General features: G+C 52.5%; 1 protein-coding gene across 1 annotated transcript; it reads right to left on the bottom strand.

Moving 5' to 3' along the window:
- Window positions 1–2,818: 2,818 nt before the first annotated feature.
- On the bottom strand, window positions 2,819–9,247 carry LOC103300558 (phosphofurin acidic cluster sorting protein 2-like). The gene is made up of 7 exons (XM_054708823.1): window positions 8,567–9,247; window positions 7,570–8,059; window positions 7,406–7,420; window positions 4,991–7,053; window positions 4,303–4,928; window positions 3,622–3,710; window positions 2,819–3,509 (listed from the first exon to the last, which is right to left on the bottom strand). Exons 1-4 carry the CDS (start codon window positions 9,112–9,114, stop codon window positions 5,644–5,646), a joined length of 2,463 nt encoding a protein of 820 aa, XP_054564798.1. The 5' UTR covers window positions 9,115–9,247; the 3' UTR covers window positions 2,819–3,509; window positions 3,622–3,710; window positions 4,303–4,928; window positions 4,991–5,643.
- Window positions 9,248–11,559: the final 2,312 nt, after the last annotated feature.

The raw sequence follows: 11,559 nt of genomic DNA, 5'->3' as shown, positions 1-11,559 counted from the left end.
AAAAATCAGGATAAATGGGTAGACAAATTCTTGTACATCTTCTGGTTTGCTTTAGGAATCCCATCCTAAAGAGCCTTGTTTGTGATCCCCAGAGGGGCTCGTGTTCTCAATGCTTATGGAACCAGGTCAACCATAGGACTCCTCACATCCCACTAGTAATTCCTTAATACCCGTGTCAGCCCAGAGAGGTGCTTATTTTGAGGGCATGGACTGTGTGTCTGGTCCAAAGCTTATTCCCATTTGTCCTGACACATTGCAGCTTTTTCCAGGGCAAGGTGCCTAGAAGGATGTTAGTCCCTTCTCTCCAGGGTGGTTTGCAACACTGAAGAGGACTGATGTAAAGGGAGAAGCCAGGCTGCACCCACAACCTTGTTCAGCCATGAGGAGTGAGAAAGAATGGCCACTGGGCTCTGGTGAGACGGAAGAGCCTGAGGAAAAAGCCCAGCTGAACCAGAGCTCAGGGGCTGAGGGCGCAGAGAGGCTCTGACCCCAGAGGAGACTTGGAAGCGGTGCCTGTGGAGGTGAGTGTGGACCCCGGGCCCTGGGACATTCCCTGCCCCTCTTCAGTGCTATGGGCCAACAGAGGAGATGCTCAGAATGCTGTTCAGTGTGTGTGGAGCAGGTTGGAGTTTCTCTCCAGGTGCAGGTGGCAGTCAGTCTTCAGGAACTGCTTGCTGCTGGTTAAACCCTACAGCATTCTGCAATGTGGAAGACAGGGGCTGCTAAAGACCATGCTTTGTCCATGTGCTGGTGGGAGATGAAGTCAAAGGAAATGTGGGTTCCCATGGACAGCCCTAACATAAAAGGTCCCTGCCCCAATACTCGTTGGTCAGTTTCACCCAAAGTCCCATTGTCCTGGGCCTCAAGAACGTCCTATTCATAGAGCAGATGGCTCCTGAGACACTAATTATTCCCAACCTATGACTCATAGTAACACCATGGAGGCCCAGAAAAAACAGACTTGCTCAAGGCTATGAAGGTTTATAGAGTTAAATTTTATAGAATCTAAATTAAATTTATATTTAAGACTATTTCATTACATTTTCTTTAAAATAGACTGTAGGTTACTGAGTAGTATGAGAAAAATACAGTAACATTGTAACCGTATACAAAATAAACACAAATATTTTCAAACTGTATATAAAGGGGTTGTGGGAGCCCCATCTGCCATAGCAGCTGACACACACTGTGGCACAAGACCTGGGACCACAGGCCTCCCAGGAGCTGAGGTGAGCTGCTCACAAGCTGCAGGTGGTTCCACATCTGGAAGTTCAGGGACAGCTGTGCCTGGAGCCTGCTCTGGCTCTGGAGAGGGCAGCAGAGTTGGCGTTTCCTCTTTAGGTGTTTCTTGATCTTGCTCTGGAGCTGCTTCTGTAGATCCAGGAAGAGAACATGTTACACCATGACTGCCTTTTGTGCGCCTTCCAAGGAAGGGAACCTCCCATCTCCATCACTGAAGTCCCAGTTCAAGCCCCCACCCCAGGAAGTCCTCCAGACTGCAGGCCCTGGGCACTGACCTGAGCGGCTCTGTGCTCCTGCCAAACCCCAGCCTCTGGGGGCTCTTCTCTGTGTGGCCCAGCCACACCCCTCCCCACTCCCCAACACTTCCCAAATCTGCATGCACAGCTCTCTTTGACTCCCTCCCTTTTTTCTAGCAGAAGCCCTCAAACCTCTGCCATCTGACAGAAATCCCACCATATGTGGGATTCAGGGTGTTGCCACCTTCTCCAAGTCACAGTCCCCATACTCCCCTGAAGGCTCTGATCCAAAGCCCATTCACTTTCACTGCTGGTCCAGAGATCCACATTCTACTTCAAAATATGAGAAGATGCGGCGATACTTCGAGGAAGAAGTCACATTGACTGTCCTGTGGCCGCTACCTGCCTGTGCAGCCTAGTGTGACTGAATCCCTCCTGACTAGAAGGAAGCGCTGGAGTGCAGTCGTGGGGGCAGGGCATTTGTTGAATGAATGAGCCCAAACCAGCCCCATCTCAGATAGCTGGGTGATCCTGGGGTCCCCCTGCCCACCCTTGGGATTTATAATCTGGCTACACCCAGGACAGGGACCCCTAATGGAATCTCCAATCTCTTTATCACAAAAGAAAATAGCTTAACCTAAGGCCTGAGGAGAATCACAAATAAGGCAGAAACTTTGTTAAGAAGAAGACAAAATGGCCAATGAGAACAACCACAGCCCCTCCAGCATACCTCTCCAGTGTCCAGGCACCCAGAGGGCCTTTTCCCAGGAGGAAGCCCTCCCCCGAGTCCCTATAATAACCCTATGAGGCTGGGCCTAGGTTCTCCCCATGGTCAGAGAAGCAAACACTCAGAGAGATGCAGTGACCTGAATTCTCACAGCAAGCAGGTGGCTGAGTGACCACTGTGCTGTGGAGGGGCAGGGCTCACATGGTACATGGTTGGTCCCACACACATTGGTTAGTAGCAAAGGTTCTGTATGAACACAGAAGGGTGGGTGGGGACGAATGTGGGGACGCTACCCAGGAAGCTGGGCACCAAGGTTTTGATCAGTTTATCAAGTCACTGTTCCTGGGCAGCCTGCACTATACATTCTCAGCCCTGTGAGGGTCAAGTTTACTTGGAAGCCTGAGAGAGTGGTGTTGGGGTCAACATGGAGGCCCAGGGCTGAGCCTACTGGCCTCCATGTTGGGCTCAGGATGCCCCCATGGGGGGACAGTCCTTGGCCTCTGGCCACCCAGCTCTGAGTCTGGGCACAGGGGGGAGCCAGCTCCCTGGGAAGCAGAGTCCTGGCTCCAGGAAGGGCAGGTGGAGAAGGTGAGGACAGTTCTCCCTGAATGGGTCAGGGTCCAGAAAAACAGACTTGCTCAAAGTTCTGAGGGTTAATAGGGTTAAATTTTATAGAATCTAAATTAAGGTTATATTTGTGAGTATTTCATTAAATGTTTTCTACAATACACTCTATGTTATTAAATATCATAAAAACTACAGTACAATTATAAATATATATAACATGAACAAAAAACATTTAACACTGCATCTAAATGGGGGTGGGGGTGGGGGTGCTCTCTCTGCCATGGCAGCTGACACGTGCTGTGGCCCGGGATCTGGCTTCGCAGGAGTTGGGTGAGATGCTGCAGGTGGTTCTTCTGCCTCTTGAAGTTCAGTGAAAGCTGGCCCTGGGTCCGGCTCTGGCTCTGGAAAGGTCACTAGGGTGGCGTTGCCTCTCGAGGGTTTTCCTGATGTTGCTCTGGAGCTGGTTCTGCAGATCCAAGAGGAGGACATGTTACCACCCTCACTGCCTTTTGTGTGCCTTCCAAAGGCACACTCACCCACACCACCCCCGGAGGCCGCCGCCTCCTCCTTTCTCGGCTTCAGTGGGCTCAAGTGCTCCACCGTGAATGGAGCCACTGGGCCTGGTTTGGCAGGTCAGGGACTGGAAAGTTGAGCTCTATGGAGGCCAACAGCATCATCAGGCTGGGAAATTCTGGAGGTACCGGTCCAGCCAGATGCCCAGGATGCAGGAGATGGCCCTGGGGAGAGAGAGAGGTGGGCAGCAGAGTCTGAAGTGTGCACGTTCCTTCCACATCGCCCTCCCAGAGGTCCTTTGCCTCCTGCTCCTGCCCATCCAGAAGCCAGACCTACTCCTTGTCCACCTTCAACCTGGAAGTCCTGGCAGAGACGCGCCTGGTCACTCAGGAGGGGCTGGCAGAAAGCACTCCTAACTGACAGCTCTGGATTCTTCAAGGGAACCTGATATGCTCTTTCAGTGTCCCTGTTCCCTCCCATTAGGACTGAGAGGGCTGGTGTCCACCCTGTTCATGTCACCCATTGGCACAGAGTACGAGTTTCAGGAATTCTGACCAATGAGCGAACAAGCGAACCTCAGGGCCTTCCTATGACCTCATACTTTAGCTCTTGATCCTACATGCTGCCTAATTCACTAGCTGTGCCATGTGGTTCTTGGCCTCCCACTGAAATTCAACTCCCACAGAGTGGGGTACACCTGCCAAGCTGCCACTGAGGAGGTTATACCAGATTGGTTAGCAAGGTCCCAGGATAGGGGTGCAGGCAGGGCTGGGATTAGGAGCAGAAGGGTATGAATTTTCTGAGGGGCTGACTCTCTCACTGAGCTCCCACTACTTGCCCACACCACCCATATCCACATGCACAGCTCTCTGACTCGTGTCCTTTTTTCTAGGAGAAGCCCTCAGACCTCCGCCCTCTTGCAGAAATCCCACCATGAGTGGGATCCAGGGTTCTGCCAGCACCTTGAAATCACACTCCCCATACTCCCCTCCTGGCTCTGACCCAAAACGGACTCACGTTTTCTGCTGGAACAGAGGTTCACCTTCCTCTTCACAATACGGGAAGATGCAGCCATAGGGAGAGGAGGCCAGGAGGACATCACATCGGCAGTCCTGTGGACACTACGAGCCTGTGAAGCCTAGTGTGACTGAATCGCTCCCGACTAGAAAGAAACTCTGGAGTGCAGACTTGGGGTCTGCTCTGTGCGATGGATTATGCTAAGTGCCTAGAGATGTGTCTGTACATGGCTGGGCTTCTAATATATTTGCTGAATGAATGAGCCCAAACCAGCCCCATCTCAGATAGCTGGGTCACCCTGGGACCCCAATGCTCACCCCTGGCATCTCTGATCTGGATTCACCTGGGACAGCGACCCCTAATGGGATCTCCAATCTCTTGATGAAATGAGAAAAGAGCTTAGCCCAAGGCCCCAAAGAGAATCACAAATTTGGCAGAGGCTTCCTCAAGAGGAAGAGAAAATGGCCAATTGGCTCAATCACAGCCCCTCCAGCAGACCTCTCCACTGTCTAGGCACCCAGGAAAACTTACCAGGAGGACCCAGCCAGTCCCTACAATTGCCCTATGAGCTGGCTCCGGGGTTCACCGAGGGTTCAGAGGAACAAACACTCAGAGAGTGCAGTGACCTGAAGGCAAAGAGCCAACATGTGGCCTGGTGACCATGTGTTCTGAAGGGGGAGGGGCTCACCTGGTAAATAATTGGTCCCACAGCTGTTGGGTGGTAGCAATGTTCTGTAGTATCAGACAGGAACAAAGATGGGTTCACTGTTCAGGAATTCGACCACTTTGTCTAGCCAGTGTGCCAGGGCGATGTGCACCATACAGGCCTTTTTCTCTCCCTGTGAGGCTGCAGTTCATTGGGAACCCCGAGTATGTGGTGCTGGGGCCAGTTGGCTGGCTGGCAGCTGGATCCTAAGGTTGGGCTGACTGACCTCCAAGTGGTAAGGCTCAGATGCCCACAATCAGAGGCCAGCCCTTGACCTCTTGCCACCCAGCTCTGAGGCTGCATACAGGCTGGAGCTGGCTTCCAGGGAAGCAGAGTCCTGGCTTCCAGGAAGGGCAGGTCTTCAAGGCCAGAACCTTCTCGCTGGGAATATTGGGCATCCTGAGGCCAAAACACATCGCCCATGATTCTCCAGCTCAACACTGCCCTCCAGTGAGGAGCTCCCAGTGAGGGGCAACCCCCTTAAGTTCCAGGCTGTGAGTGCATTCGAACCCCAAACGGTTTCTTTTTGGGTTTCCAGGGTCTGTGTCTGTAGTAAACTGAACTGTTCACAGAAAAGCAGCTGGGTCCTTCTGGGCTTGGCCAAGGCAGGGTGAAGGGCAGGGGGAGGGGCAGGGCTAGAAGGTGGAATTGGAGTGTTCGAAGATGCAGATGGGGAAGTGCTTGACGTGGGACGACCACTGGGCTGCCAGCTGGAGGAATGTCACGTCGTTCCACTCCACATCGTCAATGATGACCGGCAGCATGTTCTGCTGGTGCTTGGCCTTGCAAACCAGGCGACTGATGCCATTGATGCACTGGCTTTTGGACTCAACATCTTCGTCCTTGGTTTTCTTGGGCGCCTTTTTCTTCTTCTTCTCCTTGGTGACCACTGTCATGCACATGGCGGGTGTTGCTGTGGCCTCATCACTGCTGGGTAGCCTGCTGACCTGGACAGACTGGAAGAAGCACTTGAGTGTGTTCTTGGCGGTAGGCAGGTCTTTCTTCTCCGCTACTCTCTTCGTGTCTATTGGCTGGGCTGCCGTCCAGTAATGCACCTGCAGCTCCATCATCTCTGCATGGACACTCTGGCTGGGGGAGGACAGGCCCCCACTCATTGACGGGGGGAAGAGGGTGTTGGATGAGGGGGCCGCATCATCTGAGTCTCCTGACATGGCTGAAGATGGTTCCACTCTTCCAACCATCACTGCCCCCACAAAGGGAATGAGCCTCTTGGAGGACTTCTCGTCAGGGCGCTGTTGCTTAGACATGAGCGTGGCCTCTGCGATGGGCAGCAGGTAGACACAATTGGCCCCCACGACATACTCTGTGATTCTCGACACAACGTCCTGTGTGTCCTGCAAGATGTTCAGAGAATCCAGGTTGTTGAACATGTCCGACCAGTACAGGTCCTGGAAGAAGTTGTCGTAGCGGCAATCCATGGAGCCCAGGTATCTGGCCAAGGGGTGGGAACCCAGCGGGATGACCAGGAAGCGCATGTAGTCCAGCCATTTGGGTGGCTGGTGGGACAGCTGTTCCACGAAGACCCCCAGCACAGCGCTGAAGTAGGGCTGTGCTCCTGCCACCGCGATCTTCACAGGCGTCAGGGCCTGGGAAGTGCAGGTGCAGTATCTCTGCATCCAGGAGATGATGATGCTGAAGGCCTCCTGGACGTCATCTGTGGAGCAAGTGCACACCATGGGCAGCGTGTGCCCCTGCAGGATGTCCGAAAGTAACTGGCCCTGCCAGTCTGAGGTGTTGACCAGGATGATGTTCTCAGGCAGCTTGTCGTGGGAAATGAGGATGTTGTTTAGCTGGTCACACACAGGCTTCCTAGGGATCTGCCGCTGGCTCTGTGGTTCTGGGTCCTCGTTGTCCCATCTGTTGAACCACTCATTCAGGGATGTGTTACAGCCTCGGTGGCCAGCCTGCTTCCTCTTGGACCTGCTGGAGGGGATGACTAGAGATTTGGTGAAGCGCACTATGGATGGCAGCTTCCTGGTGAACCAACGCCGGGCAGAGGACTCTGCCTCCCGACTGTCCTCCAGCTGCTTCCTAGTGGAGCGAATTCTGTGAGCCTTTGAGTCAGAGCTACTAAGACTTGACATGCTGTCAAAGTATCGCCTGAGCTTGGGCTTTGGGGTGCTGGGGACGCTGATATCGTCCTCCGTGTCTAGGCTACTCTCGCTGGAACTCTCCACAATGTCATACCGACGACGGTCCAGGGCCTTCTCCACTCTGGGGACATGCCTCACCAGGGCCTGTTCTGAGGACATGACCTGCTCCGACACTTTGGCCTTCAGAATAGATGTCACAGCTTTCTGGTGGTATTTCTGTTGCCAGGGCATGCACCTTCTTCTTACTATCAGGTTCCCTTCCTCAAAGTTATGCTCCTGGGACTGCCTGTGGGCGGCACTGTAGCTGGCCGCCTGCTGAAAGAAGAAGCTCTCAGACGGGCCAGCAGAGTCGTTAGGCGAGGTCAGGGCCGTGGTGCTGGCCTGCCTGGCACTGGCCTCATGATCGATTTGCTGGCTGGACGGGGAGGCCATCTGGATCTTGTCCACCTTAGTGGTGGGTGTGCTGTAGGCCACAAATTTGGAGTCACTGTGGCTTGGCTGCTTGCCTCCCGGGACACACGTGTTCCCAGGCAGGTGGGCCAGACTCAGAGGCTCCTTTCGGATCCTGGTGCTGTGGAGGCCCCGCATCTCCATCTGCAAGCTGGAGTCTGACAGGCCCTCGATGCATGGCCTCAGTTTGGGGTTGGGGCTGCTGAGGACGCTGTGATTGTCCTTCATGTCTGGCACGCAAGACAGGCTTTCGAAGTATGGCCTGAGCTTAGGTGTGGGGGTGCTGAGGACGCTGTCATCATCCTCAATGTCGGGGCCACTGTCACTGGGGTTCTCCAGCATGTCATACAGGAGGTCCAGGTCTTCCTCCACCTCCAGGACATGCTCGCCAGGGTCCTGCTCAGGGTCCAGGACCTCCTCCGACACTTGGACTGTGTGCAGCCATAACAGGACTTTCTCATGGTAGGTCTGTTGCCCGGTCATGGTCCTTCTTCTGACTTCCGGATTCCCCTCATTGAAATCATCCTCCTCCTGGTCCTGCCTGTGGGTGTCGTTGGAGCTGGCCTCCAGCTGTGAGAAGAAGTCCTCACACTTGCACTCATAGTAGGTATCCGAGGACTCAGCCTTGGGACTGGATTTCCTGGCGCTGTCCTCGTGGTCGATGGACGGCGTGGACAGGCAGGTCATCCGGATCTTGTCCACCTTGCTGGTGGGTGTGCTGTAGGCCACACATGCATTTTCAGTGTCACTTGGCTGGTTGGCGCCCAGGGCCCATGTCTTCTCCGGCATGTGGGCCAGACTCAGAGGCTGCGTTTGGGTCCTCAGAGACTCCGTTTGCGAGCTGGAGTCTGACAGGCCTTCAAAGTATGGCCTGAGCTTGGGCCTGGGGATGCTGAGGACGCTCTCATCATCCTCCATGTATGGGTCACTTTTCCTGGGGTTCCCCATCATGTCAGACCGATGGCCCCTCTCTGACACTTTGGACCTGTGAAACAGCGCCAGGACTTTTCGCTTCAAGTTTCCTCGTAATGATCGCCGCTGCTTCTTTGGCTTCTCCTTCTCAAAGTCAACCTTGTGCAGGTCCTGTCTGTGCTTTCTACTGCAGCTGGCTTCCCGCTCAGAAAAGGAGCTCTCATCCTGCCCCTCGGTGTGGTTACCTGCAGACTTGGCCTTCGGGCTGGCCTGCCTGACACCGTCCTCGGGTTCGATGGGCTGACTGCACAGGGAGGAGATCCAGATTTCGGCCACCTTGGTGGACGACTCCTTGACACTGCTGTAGAGGCTCAGCATCTGGCCACACTTGGGGTTTCGCTGCATGACCTCAGCCATGTGGATGGTGCCCTTGGCCAGTGTCTTGTACTCCAGGACGGCCCTGTTCTTATAGAGCTTCCTCTGCTCCAGCATGACCTGTAGCTTGTTGCCTTCTCCCTTGAGGAAGTGGGAGTACTGCAGGGAGAAGGTCAGCGCCAGGTCGGTCTGCACTGGTCCCCTGGAGGGCAGCACAATCTCTTGGGACCTAAGGATGCCCTTGCAGTCCTGCATCTTCAGGGAAATCACCACAAACTTGAGGTCCTTGGCCAGCTTCTTGAAGATGACTAGCTTCTTCAAAGTAAGACTGCACCACCTGGGCACGGAGGTGGGGCTGGAGTAGTCCACCACCCAGGTGGCGAACAGCTTCTGGGGTACCTGTGTTTTGAGCACTGTGGATGTGCTGGCCAGGCCCACATTTCGTGAGGAAGCTGCAGTTGCTGGCACCTTACCGGTCCTTTTCTTACTCAGGGTTGATGGTGTGTCCTCCTGTGGTGGGACAGAGGAGGGACATGATTGGTGACAAGAGGTGGGGCATAAGTGATCGAGTGTGGAGACATAAAAAGTGGCCACTCGCTAACCTGTGATTAGGTCAGGGAAGGCCTGGGTGGTGGTCTTTTAAACTCAGAGACCTAAAGTTGTCACAAAGAATTTCCTAAATTTAAAACTTTTTAACTCAAAGCAGTTTATGGTGGGTCGCCGTGTCCTAGGCTGGAATCTTCTCTAAAAAAAGGTCAATCTTTACCTTCACTGAACCTTCCTATTGTCTTTTCGAATCTACAAGGACATAGCTTTAGAATGTCAAAGGAATATTCCTTGTTCTGGACACTCTGTGCTCTGCGGAGACCACAAATCCCCTCATTGGTACTGAGTTCATTATTGGCTGTTCTATCCTATATCCACCTATGGGAAAGAAGGATGTGCCTATCATTTTACTTTTTATGCAATCTGTCAACAATGGATTTCATGCAACCCACATACATGTCCACTTTTGACTGTAATATCTAAAATAAGGTGAAAACTGCCATTCTCCAGAGCATTATTTCAATCCATTGAAATTTTGCTTCAAGGCAAATGACAGTTTGGCTCAGATAAAATTTCAACAATTGTTCACAGTTTTGACTGCTTCTTACATTGACATTTACTTGGCACAATACAGCAGGATCTCAGAAAAGCTCGCCCAGCACCACCCTGCACACCTACACCTGGTGATTGGATGCAGTAAAGGGCCCATTGACCCAGCAGTTCCCTGGCCGTCTGGTGAACTTGTGTGACTTGTCTCTTGGACCCAGGATCTTCCCGTGCTTGTGCTGCTGACTTTATTTGAATACTCTTGGTGGAACTACGGTTAATGGTTACAGATCCCAGGCTAAAGAGAGACAGGAGGAAAAATGGGCCTGGTTCTGGCTTTTCTATTGGAATTGCCTTTTGAGAGTGTGGGGGGAAAACCTTGGCTGTAAAAATGAGAGCTTATCTTCTTCAGCTCAGAAGATCTTGAAGCGGCACATTCTCCTTGCAGCACGAATCTCAGGTGTTCTTAGACAACTGAGGATCTCTGCGGATGTGTCAGAGGTCATTCCTCACCACATGCAGGAGCCCCAGAGGGAAATTCCCACACAACTGTAACTAAACTACCTGGCTCTTCATGGGGAGCACTAATCAGGTTTGGTGAACCTGCACTGGTAGCCCTTCTGATTGTTTTACACAGCAGGGAGAGAAACCGAGGCACATAAGAAGGTTGAATGAGACTCTAGAGGAGTGAGCATCTTGAAGCTCAACCTATAGAGAAACACACTTCAATCCCCTACATCACACCCTCGAAAATATGCTGAGACACTAAAAACAATAAAAAGAACAGCAGCAAACACATCTCTAGTTAACATGGGAAGTTGTGCCTCCACAGCTGGGAACTCCCAGACTCCAGCCCTCATTAATATCACTGATAGGGAGCCTTGACTTGCAAGTGCCTTACAGAAATGGGAAGACTTACCTAGAAAATATCAACTATAAAGTGACCAATATATAGTTGTCTTTGCATGCCTAAGTTAATATTTCCCAGGAAAAAAAAAATAGAAAAATGCCGGCCTGAAAATTAAACTGATTGAATGAATAGGACGCATATCTTCATTTGGAAATTAGAAAACTCTAAGGAGGAGCACCAATAAACTCTCCTTAAAAAAGAAATTACGATGGAGGCATAGGTAATCACCTATACTTGCTGCCTCTCACAACCACATCAAAACCACAACTAAATGGCAGAAAAACTACCACCCAGAAACACAGGAAAGCTGGCTGAGTGGAAGTTCCACAACTAGAAGAGGTGAAGAAAGCGCATTGAGACCAGTAAGAGGTGCAGAGGCTTGGAAAGTGCTGTCACCTGGATGTGCTGCTCTTTAAACCTGGAGATAAAAGCTCCCGCTTGCTCTGAACTCCAGTTCCAGGCGAGACTCTGGGGAACCCAGGCACATACAGGGTGAAACTGGACTGTCTGGCATCAGGACAGGAACTCAAAGACAGCTTACTCTTAGAGGGGCTCGCAGCATTCATGTTCATGCACCAGGAGTGGGGAGGAGGGGGGTCAGAACCCAGAGAACCTGGGACTTTTCTGGTTCAGGGCAGCCATTGCTGTTTGCTCTGTCCTGGTGATTCTCAGAGACCCCGCCCCACCCAATTTACAAC

Source organism: Eptesicus fuscus, chromosome 20 (assembly GCF_027574615.1).
Source record: "Eptesicus fuscus isolate TK198812 chromosome 20, DD_ASM_mEF_20220401, whole genome shotgun sequence".
Classification (NCBI taxonomy): domain Eukaryota; kingdom Metazoa; phylum Chordata; class Mammalia; order Chiroptera; family Vespertilionidae; genus Eptesicus; species Eptesicus fuscus.
Note: the sequence above shows the minus strand (reverse complement) of the source record. Positions and strands in the feature narration are given on the sequence as shown.